Below are 21,085 nucleotides of genomic sequence, written 5' to 3'. Positions count from 1 at the left end.
GCATGCTCCGAAGATTGTCCAACCATTTCTTCCAAAGTGGAGAAATTCTGTACAGAAGGACTCCAGACCTAGGGTTATGATGGTGTGTTGACGCCAAGGAAGCTTCCAAACAGCACGAAGAGATACACTCTGGAACTTTCGGACCACACATGAATGGTTTCGTTTTAGACAAGAAAATACTATGGGCAGGTTATTTTTGGATGACTATTAAAATAGACTGTATCAGGTATGTCCAGAAATGTCATCAGTGCCAAATACACGCAGATATGATACGGGTGCCGCCAAATGAACTCAATGCAATGAGTCCACCTTGGCCTTTTGCCGCTTGGGGAATGGACGTCATTGGACCAATTGAGCCCGCCACTTCAAACGTTCACAGGTTCATTTTAGTGGCCATAGACTACTTCACAAAATGGGTCGAAGCTGCATCCTACAAAGCTGTAACCAAGAAAATCGTCGCAGATTTTGTCAGAGATCGTATTATTTGCCGATTCGGGGTTCCAGAGTCCATCATCACCGACAGCGCCGCCAATCTCAATAGTGACCCAATGAAAGCTATGTGCGAGACCTTCAAAATCAAGCACAAGAATTCCACAGCATACATGCCTCAAATGAATAGAGCCGTGGAGGCTGCAAACAAGAATATCAAGAAAATACTGAGAAAGATGGTAGACAACCACAAGCAACGGCACGAGAAGTTATCATTTGCCTTATTGGGGTACCGTACTACAATCCGCACATCAACCGGGGCAACTCCCTATTTGCTGCTCTACGGTACCGAAGCTGTCATTCCTGTCGAGGTTGAAATTCCTTCTTTAAGAATTATACAAGAAGTTGAACGCAGTGATGCAGAATGGATAAGAAGCTGCTATAAACAATTAGCTCTCATTGACGGGAAAAGAATGAATGCAGTGTGTCATGGTCAACTTTATCAGAATAGGATGTCCAGAGCTTTCAACAAAAGGGTCAAACCTATACAGTTCGCACCGGGGCAGCTGGTACTGAAGCAGATCTTCCCTCATCAAGATGAAGCCAAGGGAAATTTTCGCCCAATTGGCAAGGGTCCTACATGGTTCACAGAGTACTAACAGGAGGAGCACTCATACTCGCAGAAATGGACGGAGAGGTTTGGCCAAAGCTTATCCATTCAGACGCAGTCAAAAGATATTATGTTTAGAATGTTCGCATTTCTTCATCTGATGTAATTGAACTATGCTCGACCTGATTTCCGTTTAAGAGGGGATACGTAGGCAGCCCTGTGGGTTCGGTCAAAATTCAATAAAATTTTCATTTTCCCCACAACCAGAAACTGGGACAAAATTTTGAGGAGGACCCTCAAAATTCCGGAGCAAGTCCAGCCAACGTCATCATATGCAGAACGGTCAGAGAATCGCCTAAGTAAACTGGGGCAGAATTTTGAAGAGGACCCTCAAAATTCTAAGGAAGTCACAATGTCTCTAAACTGTCACAGTCGTTAGTTCATCTAATTTATTCGATATTGCATACTAATGTATTTTAAATAACTACATTCATCATATGCACGCACATTTTCGAAAACTTTATTTTTATGAAACAATCAGATGCTACCCGTGGTTACTCGAGCAGGATTTCGATGCAGAGCAAGGCAAAACAAGCAGGCAAAGGCACGAACCAACCTTCCCCGTAGAACTCACGATTTTCCTTTAGATGCAGGAACAAGGAATATTCGCAAATATGTGCACACCTCAGGATCACTATCTTCGTAACGACAAAACTGCCAAACGCAAACATATCTCCAGCTAAGAAATACTCTACTATCACGTATTATCTGTTCATTGCACGAGAATAAACATTGTCTCCATTTTGCATGAGGCTAAGCCCTGCCTCCTTAATCGCATAAGGCTAAGCACTGCCTTCCCCTGCATGAGACTAAGCATTGTCTCCATTTTTGCATGAGGCTAAGCCCTGCCTCCTTAATAGCATAAGGCTAAGCACTGCCTTCCCCTGCATGAGACTAAGCATTGTCTCCATTTTTGCATGAGGCTAAGCCCTGCCTCCTTAATCGCATAAGGCTAAGCATTGCCTTCCCCTGCATGAGACTAAGAATTGTCTCTATTTTGCATGAGGCTAAGCCTTGCCTCCTCAATTGCATAAGGCTAAGCACTGCCTTCCCCTGCATGAGACTAAGCATTGTCTCTACCTTTGCATGAGGCTAAGCCCTGCCTCCTCAATTGCATAAGGCTAAGTATTGCCTTCCCCTGCATGAGACTAAGAATTGTCTCCCGCTTGCATGAGGCTAATCCCTGCCTCCTCAATTGCATAAGGCTAAGCATTGCCTTCCCTGCACGAGACTAAGCATTGTCTCCCACTTGCATGAGGCTAAGCCCTGCCTCCTCTTGCATGAGACTAAGCATTGTCTCCCATATTGCATAAGGCTAAGCCCCGCTTCCTCCTTGAATGAGACTAAGCATTGTCTCCAATTTCGCATGAGGCTAAGCATTGCCTTCCTAATTGCATAAGGCTAAGCTCTGCCTTTCCTTGCATAACACCAAATGTTATGCTACTTGAAATCTAGCATTATTTTCTATTTTTCTCGGGGCTAAGCTCTGCCCCCGATCTTATACAAGACTAAGCTCTGTCTTGTTTCGCTTCGCATATGACCAAACATCATGTCTTTGCATCTCATAGGCTGAAACATCTCTATTCTGTCCAAAGGCATCATCCTCATAGCCGGAAGACACCATGCCATGGCCTGAGGATCTCTCAATATTGCACATCATTATTCAAAGGCGTCATAGTTCAGAGGCACCATTTTCATGGCTGGAGAACATCATTTCATGGCCTGCGAATCCCTTATCACGCAATTCATGGCCCAGGACATCATGGTCTAAGGACATAATCCCCATCATCCAAAGACAGCTTTCATGGTCCAAAGGAAATTTGCATCATGTTTAAATTATCGCAATATACACCTGCATGCATTGTATTTAAGTTTTGCAGGTAATCCAAGAGGTAACCGTTCTCCCAACGGGAGCAATCTTCGCTCCAGTTTCCGTTCAATATTCACACCTTGTAACTACCTCAAATACAACCAACTACCATCTGTTACCCATTTCCACTTGATGACCGTTCAAATACCCATAACCGTTCCAAGTTACATTCATTCACAACTCTGATGTCGTCCTATCTAGAAGAACCTGTCCATTCCTACAACAACTCCATCGGCTCAGTTCACCGCTGGATCCAGAATTACACACAACCTGATTCCCGTAAAACCAGGGATATGTAGGCAACTCAGAAATCGGAGTTCGGCCTCCATTTTTCAAATCACCCCATTCGGTCAAAATCGGTCATCATTTCTTTACCCGACAACTCTTTCATTATTCCCGGGTAAAGATGGGCAGTTGCTGATACCCAATTTTCCCCTCATATTTTTAAAATATATATATATATATATATATATATATATATATATATATATATATATATATATATATACTTTCAAAATAGTATATTTTCATTATAATTTAGTTTATAAACCTATACAAGCTTTTTTCATAATTTTCCATAATTTTTAAAGGCTTTAAATCAATTTCTTTCAGCATTTTATTGTATAAATATCAAATAATTATCCTTCAAATTATTTTTATGATGATTTAATCATCCAAACTTGTCATTTACACCAACATGTATGTTTTAAAATATTTTACTGCATTTTGTTATAATTACATTTGTATTTTTTAGGCTAATTGCATATTTTTGCAATAATAGCCCATATTCATGTATAAATTACATTATTTATGCAAAAAATAAATTTTTATATTTTTATAATGTAAGTTATTATTTTTAATCATTTTAGTTCACAAATAATATTTTGTTATTTATTAATTACTTTTATAAATTATTTTTATTTATTAAATATTTGGTATTTAAAAACTAGCCTAAAATCCTACCTATTTTCGAACCAATTACTGGCCCAAATCTAATACCCTAGCCCAAATAACCCCCAGCCCAAATCAATTAACCCAACCCCACAACCCGGTCGCGACCCGTTTTAACCATCCGACCTAGTTCTTCTCTAATCGTGGTCGTTGATCTCTGAGATCAACGGCCTACATTAAACCTTCCCTTTTAATTACCACCCTCATCCCTAACCCTAATCATTTCCCACCGTCCTCAGCCCCATATCCCACCTCCTTTCTCCCTCCTTCTCCCTCCTAAGAACCCTAGCCGCCGCCCCCCTAAAATCTCTCCTAATCCCACACGATATGGGATTCTATGGCTACCCTTTGCCATATACGGCCTCTCTTTGGTACTGGTTCTTCTTCTATACTGCTTGCCTAAACATGGCAAGCAGATCTCATAAGGATCGAACCAAAATCGGTTCAAATCTTTGACTTTTCCGATATTCTGTCTACATTCATCATCTTGCTCTTTGTAAGTACGAATATTTGTGTATCTCTTATGGATTCTTACTTACCCTAAAATTAGGGTTTTCGGATCTCTTTTAATCGAACCAAAATAGGTTCGATTCTCTGATTTTAAGTATTATTATGTCCATATTCGTCCTATATTCTACTATGGCATATTTTTATTATATTTTTGTCAATATTTGTCTTACCCTAAAATTAGAATTTTCAGATTTTCTTAAATCGGACCAAAATTAGTTTGACCCTCTGATTTTTAGTGCTATTTGGGTCTATATTCATCCTATGTTATTATTTTTGTGTATATTCCGGTAATATTTATTTTTCTAAAAACTAGGGTTGCTTGACTTCTCCTAAATTGATTCTGAATCAATTTCGCATGTTATTCTTTCCTTTTCTTTTGAGGTTGATTGATTGTTTTCCTTGTCTGTGTGTTTAATGTTTATCACTATATAAACCCATCCCCTTTTCCCCTTTAGACAGAACTGGAATCACTATTCTCTCACTAAAAACTGAAGTTTTCTACTTTATACTTGTTCACTATTCGATTCTGTTTGGTTCTTGGCCGGCTGAAAGCCAAGGCCACCAGACTTCTACTTTTTCTGACCCCTCTTAGGTGTGAGCACTACCTGGGTTTTTGAAACCCTTGGAACTTGACATATTCAGGACTCTGGGTCCTTACTGCAATCTTTTTCTTGTTTATCGAACAGTCACTGGTTAGTTTCTAACTTTCTCAATGTTTATTATGTTCTAATTAGCATATTCTCTGAACTGCATGATCTAATGCATTTCTTTGATTCTTTTATGCCTAATTCTGCTTGTGATTGCTAGCTTAATAATGATTTGCACCTAGCCTAATTAATTTAAACAAAATGAAGCATGCTTAGTTTAGTTTGTGATAACCTAAAAAATTTGTTTTGACTATATGGTTCAATCTATGTTCTCTGGCTAATTCTGAACTTCTAATGACCAATTTGATATTATTAGTATGCCTTAACTTGTTTAAGACCTTTACTCTGAATGTTATATGCTCTTATGACTATGGTTATCACCCTATGTATTCTTGACATATCCAATCTGTACCGCTTACAACTTTTGATCCTTTAAAACCAGTCTGCCTTAACTGACACTCTCTATGTTACCTGATCCTATTTGTATTATAATGCTTAACTCCTGTGTTTGGTATAATATGATCCCTTAAGTCCTAAATTAGTTGCATTACTTGGTTTTAATAGTCTAATACCATTGCATGTTAACTTGCAATCTCAGGCTCCTTGTTCCTTATCATATGTCACCCTGCCCAGTGTGTTAATTTGCTTTTGGAGTTTATTATGTGATTATCTTACAAGTTTGCAAATGTTTTCCAAACTTTTTACCCTACTACTATTTTCACTGGTTGTTTCTTATTTAATTCTGGGGCTGGCTGAAAGCCAAAGCCATTCCCCTAAGTCTCCTCTATCAACCTCCCTAGTGTGAGCACTGTCCTGGGTTCTTGAAGCCCTTGGGAACTCTGAAACACTAGGGTCCAAGTTTCTTTGCCACATTTTTTCTAATTGCTCAACTTTGCCCCCCTCTTCTCACCTACTGGATAAACCAGTTGGTTTGTGTAAATGGCTATACCTCTGGGACTTTTGATGGCTACTGGATGTGGGATATTTTGTGTGAATGGAGATTGTTTCTGGCCTGTTGTGAAACTGTGTTGAAGGCCTAGCTAGGCTAGGTATACATTGGGCCTGCCTTAGGCCCACTATAGCTATTATCTAATTCTGTAATTTATTTCACTCAGTGGACTTGTAATAATGTTATAATAACAATTAGGGTGTTAGTGAAATTGGGAAAAGGGGTTTATTTTAATATTTGCATGAAACGGGTAAAAATCTTGCCTATAGGTATTTACTTTGCTCGAACATGTTCTGCTATTGTGTGTGTTAGATAACCTGCCTATAGGTATTTAATTCGTTTAACATATTCTGTTTCTACATGCTAGATGTCATGCCTATAGAAAATAAAATGACCAATGTCTCAATGTGCATTACAGCATATTCATTAGGTGCTACGACAATAGGGTTCTATTAATTTATGTTCTACCAAATCTGTATTTTAGAAATCATGCCTATAGGGTTTAATTGGTTAATGTGTTGTTGTTATAATTGCTCATTTAGGAAACATGACTATAGGAGCTAAAATCAGTTTCAATCGCTAATCATAGAAATCTTGCTTTAAGTGCTAAAATTGAACTTTCAACACTGTTTCGTTGCCACTATTAGAAAGCATGCCTATAGGAGCAAACTAAGTAATTCTGAATATCTCCTATTATTATCACTGCCAATTAGTGCGTAAATCATCTAGATAGCATGTCTATAGGTTTAATCGCTTATAATCTGTAATTAGTAGGCAATTGTGTAGTCACTTAGAAATTATACTTTGCATACAAAACTGTCTGCGCTTTCAAAATCCAGGTCAAATAGAAACCATGTCTATAGGGCCTAATGGCTTTAATTTGCCTCAATCCTGAAATTGTCTAACGCTTAATGTGAAAATTTATTCGCGTGCATTTGTTGTCTAAGTGTGGAGGCTAACTTGAGCCCTTAATTGCTTTTACATTAAGTCCAACTTATTTTGTATGTCGCCTAGTTTTATCATTTCTGAGCAGCCTAAGTTAAGTCTAGAAACCATCCAAAATAGAGGTCCAAACGCCTCCTGGGCCATAGGCATGGGACGGGTAGTGCACGTATAGGGCACGTTTTAGAATCAACTAGTGCGCTTTAGGTAAAAACTTAAAGATAGTAATCGGGTAGCAGGAGATGATAGTCTGTGCCCGCTGAATAATACGAGTAACACCCCACCTCGAGGGAGTTACGAAGTATTATTTATGTTGCACGGGGTGATCCTTTAGGCTAAAAAACTTAGGACCCCCCATCCTGTTTTTTAACCAATTATCTGTGTTTACTCAAGGACTTTCTAATAATGATTTTTTTTCAAACTTCTTGTTTTTCTCTCTGACTAATTTATTTAATTCAAGTTCGGTCGGGACCCACAGTTGTGGACCTCGAAGAGTGCCTAACACCTTCTCTTCGAGGTAATTTGAGCCCTTACCCGATCTTTGATGACGCAAACTGGTTAAACCAGAGTTATTTACAAATAGGTGCCCTAACGCACCTCAAACCCGTTAGGTGGCGACTTTCTCTTTTAACACCTTCCTTTAAAAGAGTTGTCGCGTGTCGAAACCCGATTTCGCGAGAAAGAGGGGGCGCGACACTATGCTAATACTGTTTCTTACAAAAAAAGGACCCCACACTTTGCACTATCCTTTCTTATAATAATGAATGAATTCTACCATACATGCTAATCATGTAGGGCTGTGCATAATTTGATAAATACCTAATTACTGTTCTGAAATCGAAAATTTTGGTATTCGGTATTCGATATTTTGGTATTCGATATGGTATTTGGTTTAAGTTTTAAAAAAATGGTATTAGGTATGATATTTGATATTTTAAAATAAAATACCGAAATACCGATACCATACCGAAATATATATTATATTACACAATACACATTTTATTAATTATAACATAAATATAAGAAATCTAAAATTTTACTTTCCTTTATTCTCTAAGTTCATCAATGAACTCTAAGCAAGTAACAAAATATTTCTCTAAGTTTTCTCTCTCTAGGTTGATATTTGCTGATTTTGAACAAAACTTTAATCAACAAACGTTTTTAGTTTTGTACTTTAATTAAGAATATTACCGTCTATGACTCTATGCACTAGTTAGTATTCAAACCGAATAAACCAAAATCGAAAGGAGAAAAATCGAACAATACCGAATTTAATTAGGTACGGTATTGGTATAACATTTTACGAAATCGAATACTGAAAATACCAAACCGAAATGTCTAAGTACAGTATTGTACCGACCGACGAACACCCCTATAATCATGTACATAAAATTTTAATATACACCAGAGGCTAGGTTAACACTTGGAACTTCAAAAATTGTACAACCGTAGACTTTGCTTCACATATTTGGTTTCTTTCATTCCACAGACTGATAAAATGCAGGGTGGCTATAGTCTTACAAATCCCTAGCTCTTTTTGCACTTGCAGCCCTCCTAGAAGCAGAACACGTCCTTTGGAGATCTACGCATCAATCCAACTCAAACAAATGTATCATTTTCCTCTTTACTTATTCCACATGTGTCACTTGTTGCACTAATATACACGCCTATTCTGGAGATTCTTCTGAGTGAAATAAGCATCATGAGACATCTGCGAAGTATTAAATGGGATAATCATATTTACAGAAGTCGGAATGATCATGTCTTAACAAGTAAACTCACACCTTGACAGAGAGACTTCAATAATGAAATGTGATGATACAGACCACATGTTAACATGGTGCTAATAGCATGTGTATACCAGGTTTTAAAAGCGCGGAAGTCGAAAGTTCCAGCCCGATACCCGAACCAGAGTTATGTGAATAGAAAATACCCAATCTGTTAACAGAGGAAAACAGTCAAATCACAAACAGTTTTAAACATTTTCAATTTGCCGTATATACCAAACTCTAATGGAATAAGAAAATAACATACATGTACTATCTTTTTTAAGACCGAGAAATCTGTCAGGGGCAACATACATGTATTCTTTGTAACATTACTTGAGAATCACAAGCTTTATCTTAACAGTTATATAATAGGAGCAATTCCTTTATGATGAATACATTTAAGTTATTGTCTGCATATATTCACACACAAAACTCACAATAGACAAAAATGTAACACTCATCTAACATACCATTCAAAGTCAATATGGGATCTCTGAATCAATTTTCTACTCTATATAAGAAAATGACAGCAACTCGTTTGAATTGGCATAGTTCTTAAACAGATTTTGACAGTATCAATTTCAAGTCTCAATAGTTTACCTCGTTTCAAATGTGGGATCTAGCGTGGGATTGTCTTGGACGGATCTACAATTAGTTCGATACTCTCCTTGTATATTTTAAGCAAAGTGAAGTTTAATCAAGTGTATTTTGGGCATTATTTGTGGGTTCTAAATTTGAATGAAGGTTAAACACAATGGCACTGAAGCTGGAAAGAAATGTGGTGTCCTGGTGCCTGGACGGAGGTATAGTTGCAGGATATTTTGCTTACCAGAAAACTGTTTTGAGAAATTAATTAAAGAATACTACTTTCTCAATCAAATAAAAATGTCCAAATGCAGTGATCTTCTAAATGAAACAGAATTGCTGGCAATAGTGCAGATTCCTTCCTAAACACATAAACAAATTGAGAAAACCAAAGTGAAAGCTGGAAGCTAACTAAAACATAAGCACAAACCTATAAGCATAGAAAGTGATATGTTGCAGCCAATTTTAAAGTTCCATTCTCCTGTAGAAAGACATAAATACATTATTAAATTTTCTCTCGTGCTCAACTAAAGATGCTTCTTGGTAGATTTTGTGCTATATGAACATAATAAGCTCTAACAATAACTAAGTCGCAGTACTTTGTTCGAGAAGCTTTTGCAATAAGTTCCAAAACCAAAATAGACTATCAAACCGGTTCTCAGTTCTCACCAATCATTTTCTTAGACTGTGGTCTCAACAGAAACTACAATCATTTTAGTTTTACGAGGTGACACGTGGATTTTACTGACAACGTATGCGGTAGGTTATTTGCTTAGCCAAACCAACAAAACAACCTTAAAGAGTCCTTATAAATCAATTTACTCATAAAAGTACTGAAATTAGAATCTAGAACACTTTAAAAACCAAGCAGTTCTTAGAGAGAAAAGTACCTCTTGTAACAGGTATAGCACAACTGAAGGGTGAAGAGAGAGCTTGCAAATGTCTCTTGATCTTGCACTCAGAAAGCATGATGCTCATGAAATTACGACAGGCTTTCTTCTTTTTCACCTGGAACCTGATGGATAGAGCAAGGGAGGCGAAAATGACATTCATAACACAAAAACAACAAAAAAAGGTAGTCAAATGTAGTGAGTAGCACATTGGCTAATAAGAATATCTTGTTTTGTACTTAGTCACTAAGTTAACAGTACCATCAGAAGGTCTATCACTGCAATAGAAGAGAAATATTCATAACAATATAAATCAGATTTTCCTAGTCTATCAAACATGTGCTATGTACATAATGAGCTATCACTTGTAGCTTCTAGCCTTCTAAACATGCAAATACTGTAGCCTGGGCAGGAGCTTATATTCCAAATGAAACGGTTTTCCAACTTCAAAAATTTCAGTCTTGTACCATAGTCCAGTTGTTATTGCAAAGAGTAACACTAGTTACATCATACAACTTTACACTTATAAGAACAATAGGGGCTTCAGAAGTTTCACAAGGAAGCGAGCTGCAAGCAATGTGTAAGTTACCCCGGTTGGAGCAGGGGCTCAGATGATGGTATGTGCCATGACTAGGGTTGACTATTTGTGTGTTGGATATATAAAAAAAACAAACATGAACATGCATAAATACTTTTCTTGTAGACATAACCAGGTAACCAGAGAGCAAAATGTCATTTTGAGAAGTAGATTGATAGTTTTAACACCATTTGATAACAAGTAATGAAACTTCTTTAGATAACACAATGCTGAAATATGAGATAAGACATCGAACCCCATCTCCCAAAATTCTTAAATTAAACAAGCATAGTTTATACTTGTTACGATCCGGAATTCCAACCTTCGGAACCGTGATGGCGCCTAACATTTCACTCGCTAGGCAAGCCAACGTTAGAGTAATTCTTTTGTCAATTTTTAAACACTTCGAACAATTTAACCAATTAAACAGAAATGAAGCTAAAACAAATACGATATAGCATAATAACCCCATTATTTAAGCACAACCCGGATCTGGAGTCACAGTACACGAGCTTCTAGAGGTTGTGCAAATAGAGTCTGAAATAAATACAATTGTCTCGAATGAAACGAACAGTAAATATGGTAAGAGGAAGGGGACTTCAAGGTCTGCGGACGCCAGCAGATCTACCCCGAGTCTCCAAATAAGCTAATCCGAGCTGATGCACCTCACGGACAGCTGGGACCAATGCCAAAATTTGCACAAGAACCGCAGAGTGTAGTATGAATACAACCGACCCAATATACTCCGTAAGTGTCGTGGTTAACCTTAACTTGAGGGATTAGGACTTGCTTGCCTATTTGCTTCGTGTTTAAATGTTTGGGTACAACGTATATGTGAGGTGACGAGTACTTATGCGTTGTTGTTGGGTTAAAGCATGGAAGGAACCTCCGCACTAGAATCGCGGACATAAGCCAAATAAACTAGACACCCCTTCTCGGCCATACATCGAGCCTTCACATAAGAGATAACTCTGCTGGTAGAATGGCCAAGAGTCCCCTCCACTCTAATCGAGGCAACCCGGCAAGGCTAAAGTCACCGTCATGGCATGGCAATCCAATATAGCATGATAAGGTGGCAGTCAATTCATACCCAAGATGACATCAAAATCTACCATATAAAAAAGTAGAAGATCTACGCTAGTCTCAAGACTCCCAATAGTAACCACGCACGAACGATAGACATGATCTACAACAATAGAATCTCCCACAAGTGTGGACACATACACAGGAGCACTCAAAGAATCACGAGGCACAACCAGATATGAAGCAAAATAGGATGACACGTAGGAATAAGTAGAGCTCGGATCAAATAGCACTGAAGCATCTCTATGGCAAACTGGAACAGTATATGTGATGACAGCGTCAGATGACTCAGCCTCAGGCCCAGCTGGGAAAGCATAACACCGGGGCTGGGCCCCACCACTCTGAACGACGTCTCTGGGACGGCCTCTAACTGGCTGGACTCCACCTCTAACGGCCTGACCTCCACCTCTAACAGTCTGACCTCCACTTCTGGCTGCCTGACCTCTGCTTCTAGCTAGCTGAACGGGCGGTGAAGCAACCGGTGTCGGAACCATAGCACGAGAACCCTGCTGATGTGTGTTGCCCGGTGCCCGAGGGCAAAATCTAGCGATGTGCCTCGGATCACCATAAGTATAACATGACCTCGGCTGTTGTGACTGTTGACCTTGTCGACCTGGGCAACCACCCTGAAAACTCCGGAGCGGAGGTGCACTGATAGGAACTGGTGTTGCACGGTAGGCTAGCTAGTCGGGATGAGACATATGAGGGTCGCAACTACCTGAAGCAATGTGGGATGCCTGGAGCGCTGACTGAAACGGCCTAGGAGGATGGCCTCTACCAAAAGTACCCTTGCCTCCAGACGAGGCACCATTGAACCCACCGAAATGACGAGGCCTCTTATCAGACCCCTGCCCCCTCTCATGTGCAAGAACCATCTCGATCTACCTAGCAACATTTGCAGCCGTCTGAAAGGAAACCTCACCCTCGGTCTCCTTGGCCATCTATAGCCTAATAGGGTGAGTGAGACCATCAATAAATCTCCTCGTCCTCTCTCTCTAAGTAGGAAGCAAGATAAGGGCATGACGAGCTAGATCCACAAAACGGGTCTCGTACCGAGTAACAGTCACACTGCCCTACTGGAGACGCTCAAACTGCCTGCGGTAATCCTTTCTCAGAGTGATAGGAAGGAACTTCTCTAGAAATAGCTGAGAGAACTGGTCCCAAGTAAGTGCAGGCGACCCAGCTAGTATGGTCAACAAATAATCTCCACCACCTTTGGCGGAACCCGTCATCTGAAACACAGCAAAATCGACCCTATTGGTCTCAACTATACCCATGTTCTGCATCACCTCATGGCAGTGGTCAAGATAATCCGGTGGGTCCTCAGAAGGTGCACCACTGAAGTGAACTAGAAAGAGCTTTGTAAACTTGTCCAATCTCAATAAGCCCTCAGAAGACATGGCGGGCCTATCACCGGCCTGTGTCGCAACAAACGGTTGAACTACCCCAACAGGAGGGGCTGCTGGAGTCTGATACTGGGGAGCCATCTGCTCCAGAGTGTGAGTGGCGGGTGTCTGTGCTCCTTCCCCAACATGAGAGACGGTTGGTGCTACCGGAAATGTACCGTCTTGGGCCACACTCTCCATAAGGTCCACCATACGGACTAGAGCGTCCTAAAGCACTGGAGTGGCGATGAACCACCTCTGGGACCTGAGCTGGTCCAACAAGTACAGTCTGAGCTGGAACCTCCTCATCAAAATCCACCTAAGGCTCCACTGCTCGAGCTCTAGGCTGGGCTCTGCCTCTGCCTCGGCCTTTGGTGCGACCTCAGCCTTGACCTCTGCCCCTCGTAGGAGCTGCCACTGGGGGCTCCGGCTGCTGTCCCGCTGAAGATACAATACGTGTCCTCGCCATCTGCGAGAGAGAGAATGGAAGAGTTCAATCATTAATGATGGAATAAAATCGCACGACACAGAAGAATAGAAGTGAAATTGTTCCTAACCTCCATAGCCTCTGGAAGATAAATACAGACGTCTCTGTACCGATCCTCCAGACTCTACTGAGCCTGATCGTGACTTGTGAGACCTAGGTAATCTAGTACTCTGATACCAACTTGTCACGACCCGGAATTCTCACCTTCGCGATCGTGATGGCGCTTAACATTACACTCGCTAGGCAAGCCAACGTTAGAGTAATTCTTTTGCCAATTTTTAAACACTTCGAACAATTTAACCAATTAAACAGAAATGAAGCTAAAACAAATACGATATAGCATAATAACCCCATTATCTAAGTACAACCCGGATCTGGAGTCACAAGTACACAAGCATTTAGAGGTTCTACAAATAGAGTCTGAAATAAATACAATTGTCTCGAATGAAATGAACAGTAAATAAGGAAAGAGGAAGGGGACTTCAAGGTCTGCGGACGCCAGCAGATCTACCTCGAGTCTCTAAATAAGCTAATCTGAGCTGATGCACCTCACGGACAGCTGGGACCAGTACCAAAATCTGCACAAGAAGTGCAGAGTGTAGTATGAGTACAACCGACCCAATGTACTCCGTAAGTGTCGAGCCTAACCTCGACGAGGTAGTGACGAGGCTATGACAGGACACCCACGTAATTAAACATGTACAAACAAAGATATACGCGCAACATGACAACAAATAGAGATTAAACACGTACTAGTGGGAGGGGACATGCGAAGGGGAACATGATACGATAGTTGTAACGGAAATGTCAACATAAGACAGTCAAGTTAATCGCCAACCAATGAAAACGGATAACATAATGAATAAAGACTGCACGGCATCACCCATCGTATTTTTACTCTTAACCTCCCCATGAAACAATAATAATGGCACGGCATCACCATTCGTGCTTTTACTCTCATTTTCGTCAAGAGTGGGTTGCTCTAGTGGTAAGCACCCTCCACTTCCAACCAAGAGGTTGTGAGTTCGAGTCACCCCAAGAGCAAGGTGGGGAGTTCTTGGAGGGATGGAGCCGAGGGTCTATCGGAAACAGCTTCTCTACCCCAGGGTAGGGGTAAGGTCCGCGTACACACTACCCTCCCCAGACCCCACTAGTGGGATTATACTGGGTTGTTGTTGTTGTTGTTGTTGTTGTTCGTCATGAAACGATAAATAAGGCATGGCACGGCATCACCCTTCGTGCTTTAACTCTCTTCCTCACCATGTATTAATCAATAAACGAAACAATAATCGGCACGGTATCACCCTCTGTGCTTTAACACTCTCCCTTATCATGTAGCAATGAATATATAACATTTGGGAGGTAGAATAAGCAAGAACAAACCTTACGTCAACAACGGTTCCAAAATACCAAACCTCAACTTCCAAAAGTACTCAATTATCACAATAATTCATAAATACGGAAAGAACGATCAATTAAGAAACAAACTAGTCTAAGCATGGATATCATAATCAAATAAGGAAATAAATTACAAGGAAACAAGTCTCATCCACATGCTTTAACCCAACAACAAGGCATAAGTACTCGTCACCTCACATATACGTTGTACCCAAACATTTAAACACGAAGCAAATAGGCAAACAAGTCCTAATCCCTCAAGTTAAGGTTAACCATGACACTTACGGAGTACATTGGGTCGGTTGCACTCATACTACACTCTGCGCTTCTTGTGCAGATTTTGGTACTAGTCCCAGCTGTCCGTGAGATGCATCAGCTCGGATTAGTTTATTTGGAAACTCGAGGTAGATCTGCTGGCGTCCGCAGACCTTGAAGTCCCCTTCCTCTTTTCTTATTTACTGTTCATTTCATTCGAGACAGTTGTATTTATGTCAAACTCTATTTGTAGAACCTTTAGAAGCTCGTGTACTTATGACTCCAGATCCGGGTTGTACTTAGATAATAGGGTTATTATGCTATATCGTATTTGTTTTAGCTTCATTTCTGTTTAATTGGTTAAATTGTTCGAAGTGTTTAAAAATCGGCAAAAGAATTACTCTAACGTTGGTTTGCCTAGCGAGTGAAATGTTAGGCGCCATCACGGTCCCGAAGGTGGGAATTCCGGGGTCATGACAATACTTAAAAAGTTAAAATCCATAATCTAAAACAGTGCTGTCAAAGGCGCGCTTAAGCCCTGAAGCGAGGCTAAAAACATGTTGAGCGCTTCGCCTCGCTTTGTGGGCGCTTCAGTGTCCCATCAAGGCTCTAAGACATACTTTTCCTTGCCAATAACTGTGATCCTGAAAATGCGACATTAAACAATTGATATTTCACTTTATCGTAAAAACAATTCAATTTCTTTGTTTTTTGATAAGGATTATTTATGTTTATAATAATTATTGGTCTTGGACTACATATACATATTTTTACTTTTTCTCCAGTTGCCCCTTTTTTCATTAAAGCCCATGCTTTATTTGTGCTTTGCGTTTAAAGCCCCAATGGACCTTAGAGCTTTTTTGCATTTTTCGCCTTTGATAACACTGATCTAAAATCAAGAAACAAACAATTACAGGAGAGAATTGCAAACAGATTTGTACATCTTCGAAGGGCATCCCTTTCCTCCATCTTCTATATATTTTAGTTGACAATAACAATATGGACTACAACCATTTTGAAATCTGATGACAATTAGTCCAATGACCAATAAAATTAATTACTCTTAACATTATTATTGTTCTATGTAAAAGTTGATTCCCAACAAAGCATTCAGTATTTTAGATCAGAGAAAAACCTCCAAAAACATAACTTTATAATTTGGATACAGTTCCGTAATAATATGTCAGGCTTAACAACTTATGTGTCAATTGCAGGAAAATCCCAAATATACATACCATATGGTTCAGGGATAGAAGTTTGGTTTTGATCTTGTTAGCTCTGGTATTCCATTTATGGTTGATGTTACCAAGACCTAATATATTGTAGAAAACATTGTCTCTACAGCAGTTTCTATGCTACAGAGAGTAGTTATTGATTCTAAAAAGATAGATTGTGATAGTATCTCAAGATAACTAAATACCACTTAAACTGATTCCTAGACTTATAACGCGTGCAAATAAGGAAACTCAAATTATTTCTGATATAGTGCGCAACAATATTTGACTTCCAAGATAAAGAAAAGCGGGAAAACAATCAAAATAATTTACCTCCCTCAATGAGCTTGCCTGGAGAGCTCAACCAATGTTCTAATTGTCATTTTCTCAGTTCCCGCAATTCCAAAGGATGTGATTTCTTTTGCAAAGGTGAAAGGAAATTGCATAACATGATAGCATAGCCGAATAAACCAAGTGAAAAAAAAATTCACTTCTTATTTTCCAAGTGAAACTCGGGTATCATGTCAAGCAAAGAAGGATCCTCCGCTATAATGTCTATTAATAACTCTACTGTAGTTGCATCAGATGAGAAGCTCTTCACCGTCATTTCCCTTAAAAATGCCTTCATTTCACTAATTTTGTTACTTTGGAGAAATCCGTGCATAATTACATTATAAGTTGCGTTGTTTGGCAAACAACCATTGTCCTCCATTTTTCTTAGCATATCCTTAGCTTCATCTAACAATCCTTCTCGGCAAAATCCATTAATCATTGTAGTGTATGTTATCACGTTAGGATGTAAACCTATTAAGGAAAGCTTCTCAAAAATAGCAAGAGCTTTGTCAAGCTTACCATTTTTGCACAATCCATCAATGAGAACATTGTAAATCTCAATATATGTATCTTCTCTGTTCCTCTCCAACTTATCAAAGTGTGACATAGCTTCTTCAACAAGTCCATTCTTAAAATAACCACTAAGTAAAGTGCAATGAGTGTACGAATCCGGTATGTGCCCCGCGGATAGCATGTCAACAAAGAATTTCTGTGCAGAGCTAGTTCTTCCAAGTTCAAAAAGACCATGCAAGACAATATTGCAAGTAAAAATATTAGGTTTCAATCCCTTTTGAGAAATTTCAAGAAATAATTGCATGGCCTCGTCCACTTTTTTGTTCCTACAATATCCATTTATTAGAATGTTATAGCTAATAATACTAGGCTTAATGCTCTTATCTACCATGAAATCAAAAAAAAATCTTGCTCTATCCATTTGACCACACAAACAATATCCATCCATTATCGCATTGTAGGTGATCTCATCAGTATGTCCCCTTTTGCAAAGCCCATTCATGATTGTTTCATACATGAATCTGTTAGGCTCACAGATATTCTCTCTGACTAACTTTTTGAACAAATTAACTCCATCTTTTAACTTATTTTCAGCAAAGAGTCCCCTTAGTAAGGTATTAAAGATGACAACATTAAATGGAATGCCTTTCTTCAAGTGAATGGCTAATACAGAAAATCCAAGATCAGTACGATGCATCAGGCAACAACTGTCAATCACAGTACCTAATATGAATACATCAGCTGGAATTCCTAATTTCTGCATTTCTCCAAAAAGAGAAACAACAGCAGAGTAATGCTTCATATTTATAACAGTCTTCAACAATCTCGAGAAGGAGACGAGAGAGGGAAGAGGCTTTGTTTCGACCATTTGACGGAACAGACTCAGAGCATCATCTAAACACTTGACGTTCTCAAACCCTTTAGGAACCAAAGGTTTCCCCTTTGTCGAAATGGAGGAAGAATAATCTCTGGGTGTAATTGCCGAAGCAGAATGAGTAATCACAGCATTGAGACGAGAAATAGCAAAAAATGAGACAGAGGGATTACCATTGGGGGAGTAATGCACTGCAGCTCTCATCATCTTCGCTCACTCTTCAATTTGGAACAATTTGGAATTGGGTACTGGCAACCCAATCTATTAACATTTGTATTTTCTACCTAAGTTTATAGTTTTTAAAACATTTTAATCCCTTTTGTTTTTACCCTAAATTACTCTTTTGATCTTTTATGTTTTTTTTTTTCTTTGTCCTCAATTTTTTGAATTACAACATATGCTGCTTATGCAAAAACAACTAATTATCCCGTAAAGTGCATGTTTGATAATTAGTCTTGGAATTATAAACAATATCTATTCTTTTTTAATTTGAATGAATTAATGCCCATAAACTAGATTTAAAGTATTTCTGTAAAATTAAAAAAGAGCAAGTTTTTGATTAATTTTCTTTAATGTATTGTAGGAAATAATTTTCTAAAATAAATATAAGTTTCAGTTTCAAAAATTAATAAATAAATTGTTCAAATATATACTCGGTGTTATATACTAGTTGAGATAGAGAAGTGCCGTGTAGGGCCCCATTCGGGGGAAGCACTCCCTACCAATGATTCTTCCATACTCAAGGCTCGAACCCGAGATCTCTGGTTAAGGGAAGAGCAACCGCATACGCTGCTTGGTGGTGCGTACGCAACTAAATTGGACAAATAGTGGAATGTTTCCAGGGAAACAAAAAAAAAAATTAAGTTAAGAAGTCTCGTTAAAAAAAAATTGATACAAAACAATAGACAAAATACAAACTCACATTTTGGGAAATGGCATAATTAAGTAACTAATAGGTATTTATGACATAATACAATACAGAAAAATATTTTAAGAAGAAAGTGGGAGATGGAAAAATATGAGCAAAATATACCAACTAAATTTTGGTGTATCTTCTTCTTCTTTTGCTAGTCTAAGCATACTCGCGTTACGCGTGTATAAGTATAAGATTTAAAAAATTTGTATAAATATTTTATTACAAATTATTGAATTACGAAGAAAGAGATACAATGTCATTAAAATCCAATCTTTTAATTTAATGAAACATTTACAGATAAAAAATTATGAATACCGAAATAACTACTATTTGTAAACCTAATAATAGATAGGGATTTTTACATTCTTATACATTATTTGAAACCTTATTACCCTCTCTGCTCAAGTTTCAATTTAATTACATGGTCATATACAATTTATCAATTATATACAAATAAGTTTTAAATGAGTATCTCTTTATATTAGGAATTGAATAAAGAATATCAATTATTTCCTTATTCCTTTATACCTGTCCACTCTCTCTCTCTCCATGTCTCTCTCTCTCCGTGTCTCTCTCTGCTTTTTTCAGTGTACCCATCGTGTAGCTTTCTTTCCAGTAGTGTGATCTTAATAAAAGAATATGATTTATGGTAGTAAAACTTTCACACTTAATTGGTTATTATAAAATTTAGAGTTCACAGAACAAAGATTGCAACTCAAAAGTGCGGATCACAAATATTGAAAAGAATTACTAAATTCAAGACAAAGATATTATAGTAATTCATCAATGGATTTCTTGCTGTATAGAGTTTCCACCATTGACAATCATTAAAAAGCTTTGAAACTTTGAAATTGAATTTGGGTTTTCAAAAATCATTATTTGTTTGGATTGGATGTTATTGCAAACAATTAGGAATATTGTTTGGAGTTTATATGTCACGACCCAAAATCTAACAATGGTCGTGATGGCGCCTATCGTGTTACAAGGCAAGCCTATTTCCCAAAATATTACTACTAAATCGATTATAAGAATTTAATAAAATATTTCCAACATTTGAATTTTTTATAAACTAAATCAACTCTAAATATAATTATAGAAAATACGGAAACGAGCCCCAAACATCGGGGTGTCACTAAGTCATGAACGTCTAAATCTATGAACTAAGAAATAAAACTGTATAACTGTCAATACAGTCCAAAAAAAAGAAATGATAAAAGGAGTAACAAGGTCCTGAGCACGCTAGCAGCTACCTTGCAGTCTCCAACGATAGCCGACCTGAACTCAACGATCGCCGCGCTCTAACTCACCTGGATCTGCACATAAAGTGCAGGGTGTAGTATGAGTATAACCGACTCAGTAGTATCAGAAATAATTAAGGAACTGAGTAGTAGTGACGAGCTAAGTAGAACAATTCAATTATTTATTTTCACAATTTACAATAAACATGAATAAACATGTAAATTCCATCACTCAATAAATGCTACAAAGAAATTTACGGGTAAAATGCAACAACAACAAAAGCAATGAATCCTCACAGCAATGTCACTCCATCACTCAGCACTCGGCTCTCGGCACTCGCTCTCAGCACTCAATACTTAATAGGTACTTGCACTCACTGAGGATGTGTACAGACTCCGGAGGGCCTCCCAAAGCCCAAGCGCTAAGCACGGACAACTCACGTGCTGCACGGACAACTCACGTGCCATAATATTAATCCCTGGATCCGCACGGTCAAATTACGTGCTACGCGGACAGCTCACGCTCTATGATATCAATACCTGGATCCGCACGAACAACTCACGTGCTGCACAGACAACTCACGTGTTGCACAGACAACT

The 21,085-nt window shown here is 38.6% G+C and overlaps 1 protein-coding gene across 10 annotated transcripts; it reads right to left on the bottom strand.

Moving 5' to 3' along the window:
• Positions 1-8,268: 8,268 nt before the first annotated feature.
• On the bottom strand, positions 8,269-18,623 carry LOC107787446 (uncharacterized). 10 transcript variants are annotated; one of them, XM_016609022.2, is made up of 6 exons: positions 16,945-18,622; positions 14,256-14,322; positions 10,213-10,337; positions 9,753-9,803; positions 8,830-8,906; positions 8,269-8,679 (listed from the first exon to the last, which is right to left on the bottom strand). In XM_016609022.2, the coding sequence occupies exon 1, from the start codon at positions 18,536-18,538 to the stop codon at positions 17,099-17,101; it is 1,440 nt and encodes a 479-aa protein (XP_016464508.2). In that variant the 5' UTR covers positions 18,539-18,622; the 3' UTR covers positions 8,269-8,679; positions 8,830-8,906; positions 9,753-9,803; positions 10,213-10,337; positions 14,256-14,322; positions 16,945-17,098. The 10 variants fall into 10 exon arrangements, 8 of the variants coding, with proteins under 8 accessions (XP_016464508.2, XP_075090718.1, XP_075090720.1 ...); XR_001648396.2 differs by lacking the exon at positions 14,256-14,322 and having other exon boundaries at positions 18,505-18,623; XR_012701327.1 differs by lacking the exons at positions 14,256-14,322; positions 16,945-18,622 and adding an exon at positions 13,815-14,245 and having other exon boundaries at positions 10,213-13,726.
• Positions 18,624-21,085: the final 2,462 nt, after the last annotated feature.

This window comes from Nicotiana tabacum, chromosome 17, assembly GCF_000715075.1.
Source record: "Nicotiana tabacum cultivar K326 chromosome 17, ASM71507v2, whole genome shotgun sequence".
NCBI classification, from domain to species: domain Eukaryota; kingdom Viridiplantae; phylum Streptophyta; class Magnoliopsida; order Solanales; family Solanaceae; genus Nicotiana; species Nicotiana tabacum.
Note: the sequence above shows the minus strand (reverse complement) of the source record. Positions and strands in the feature narration are given on the sequence as shown.

Excerpts from the sequence above, each read along its gene's own strand:
- LOC107787446 (XM_016609022.2), bottom strand. The coding sequence starts at position 18,538 with ATGATGAGAGCTGCAGTGCATTACTCCCCCAATGGTAATCCCTCTGTC.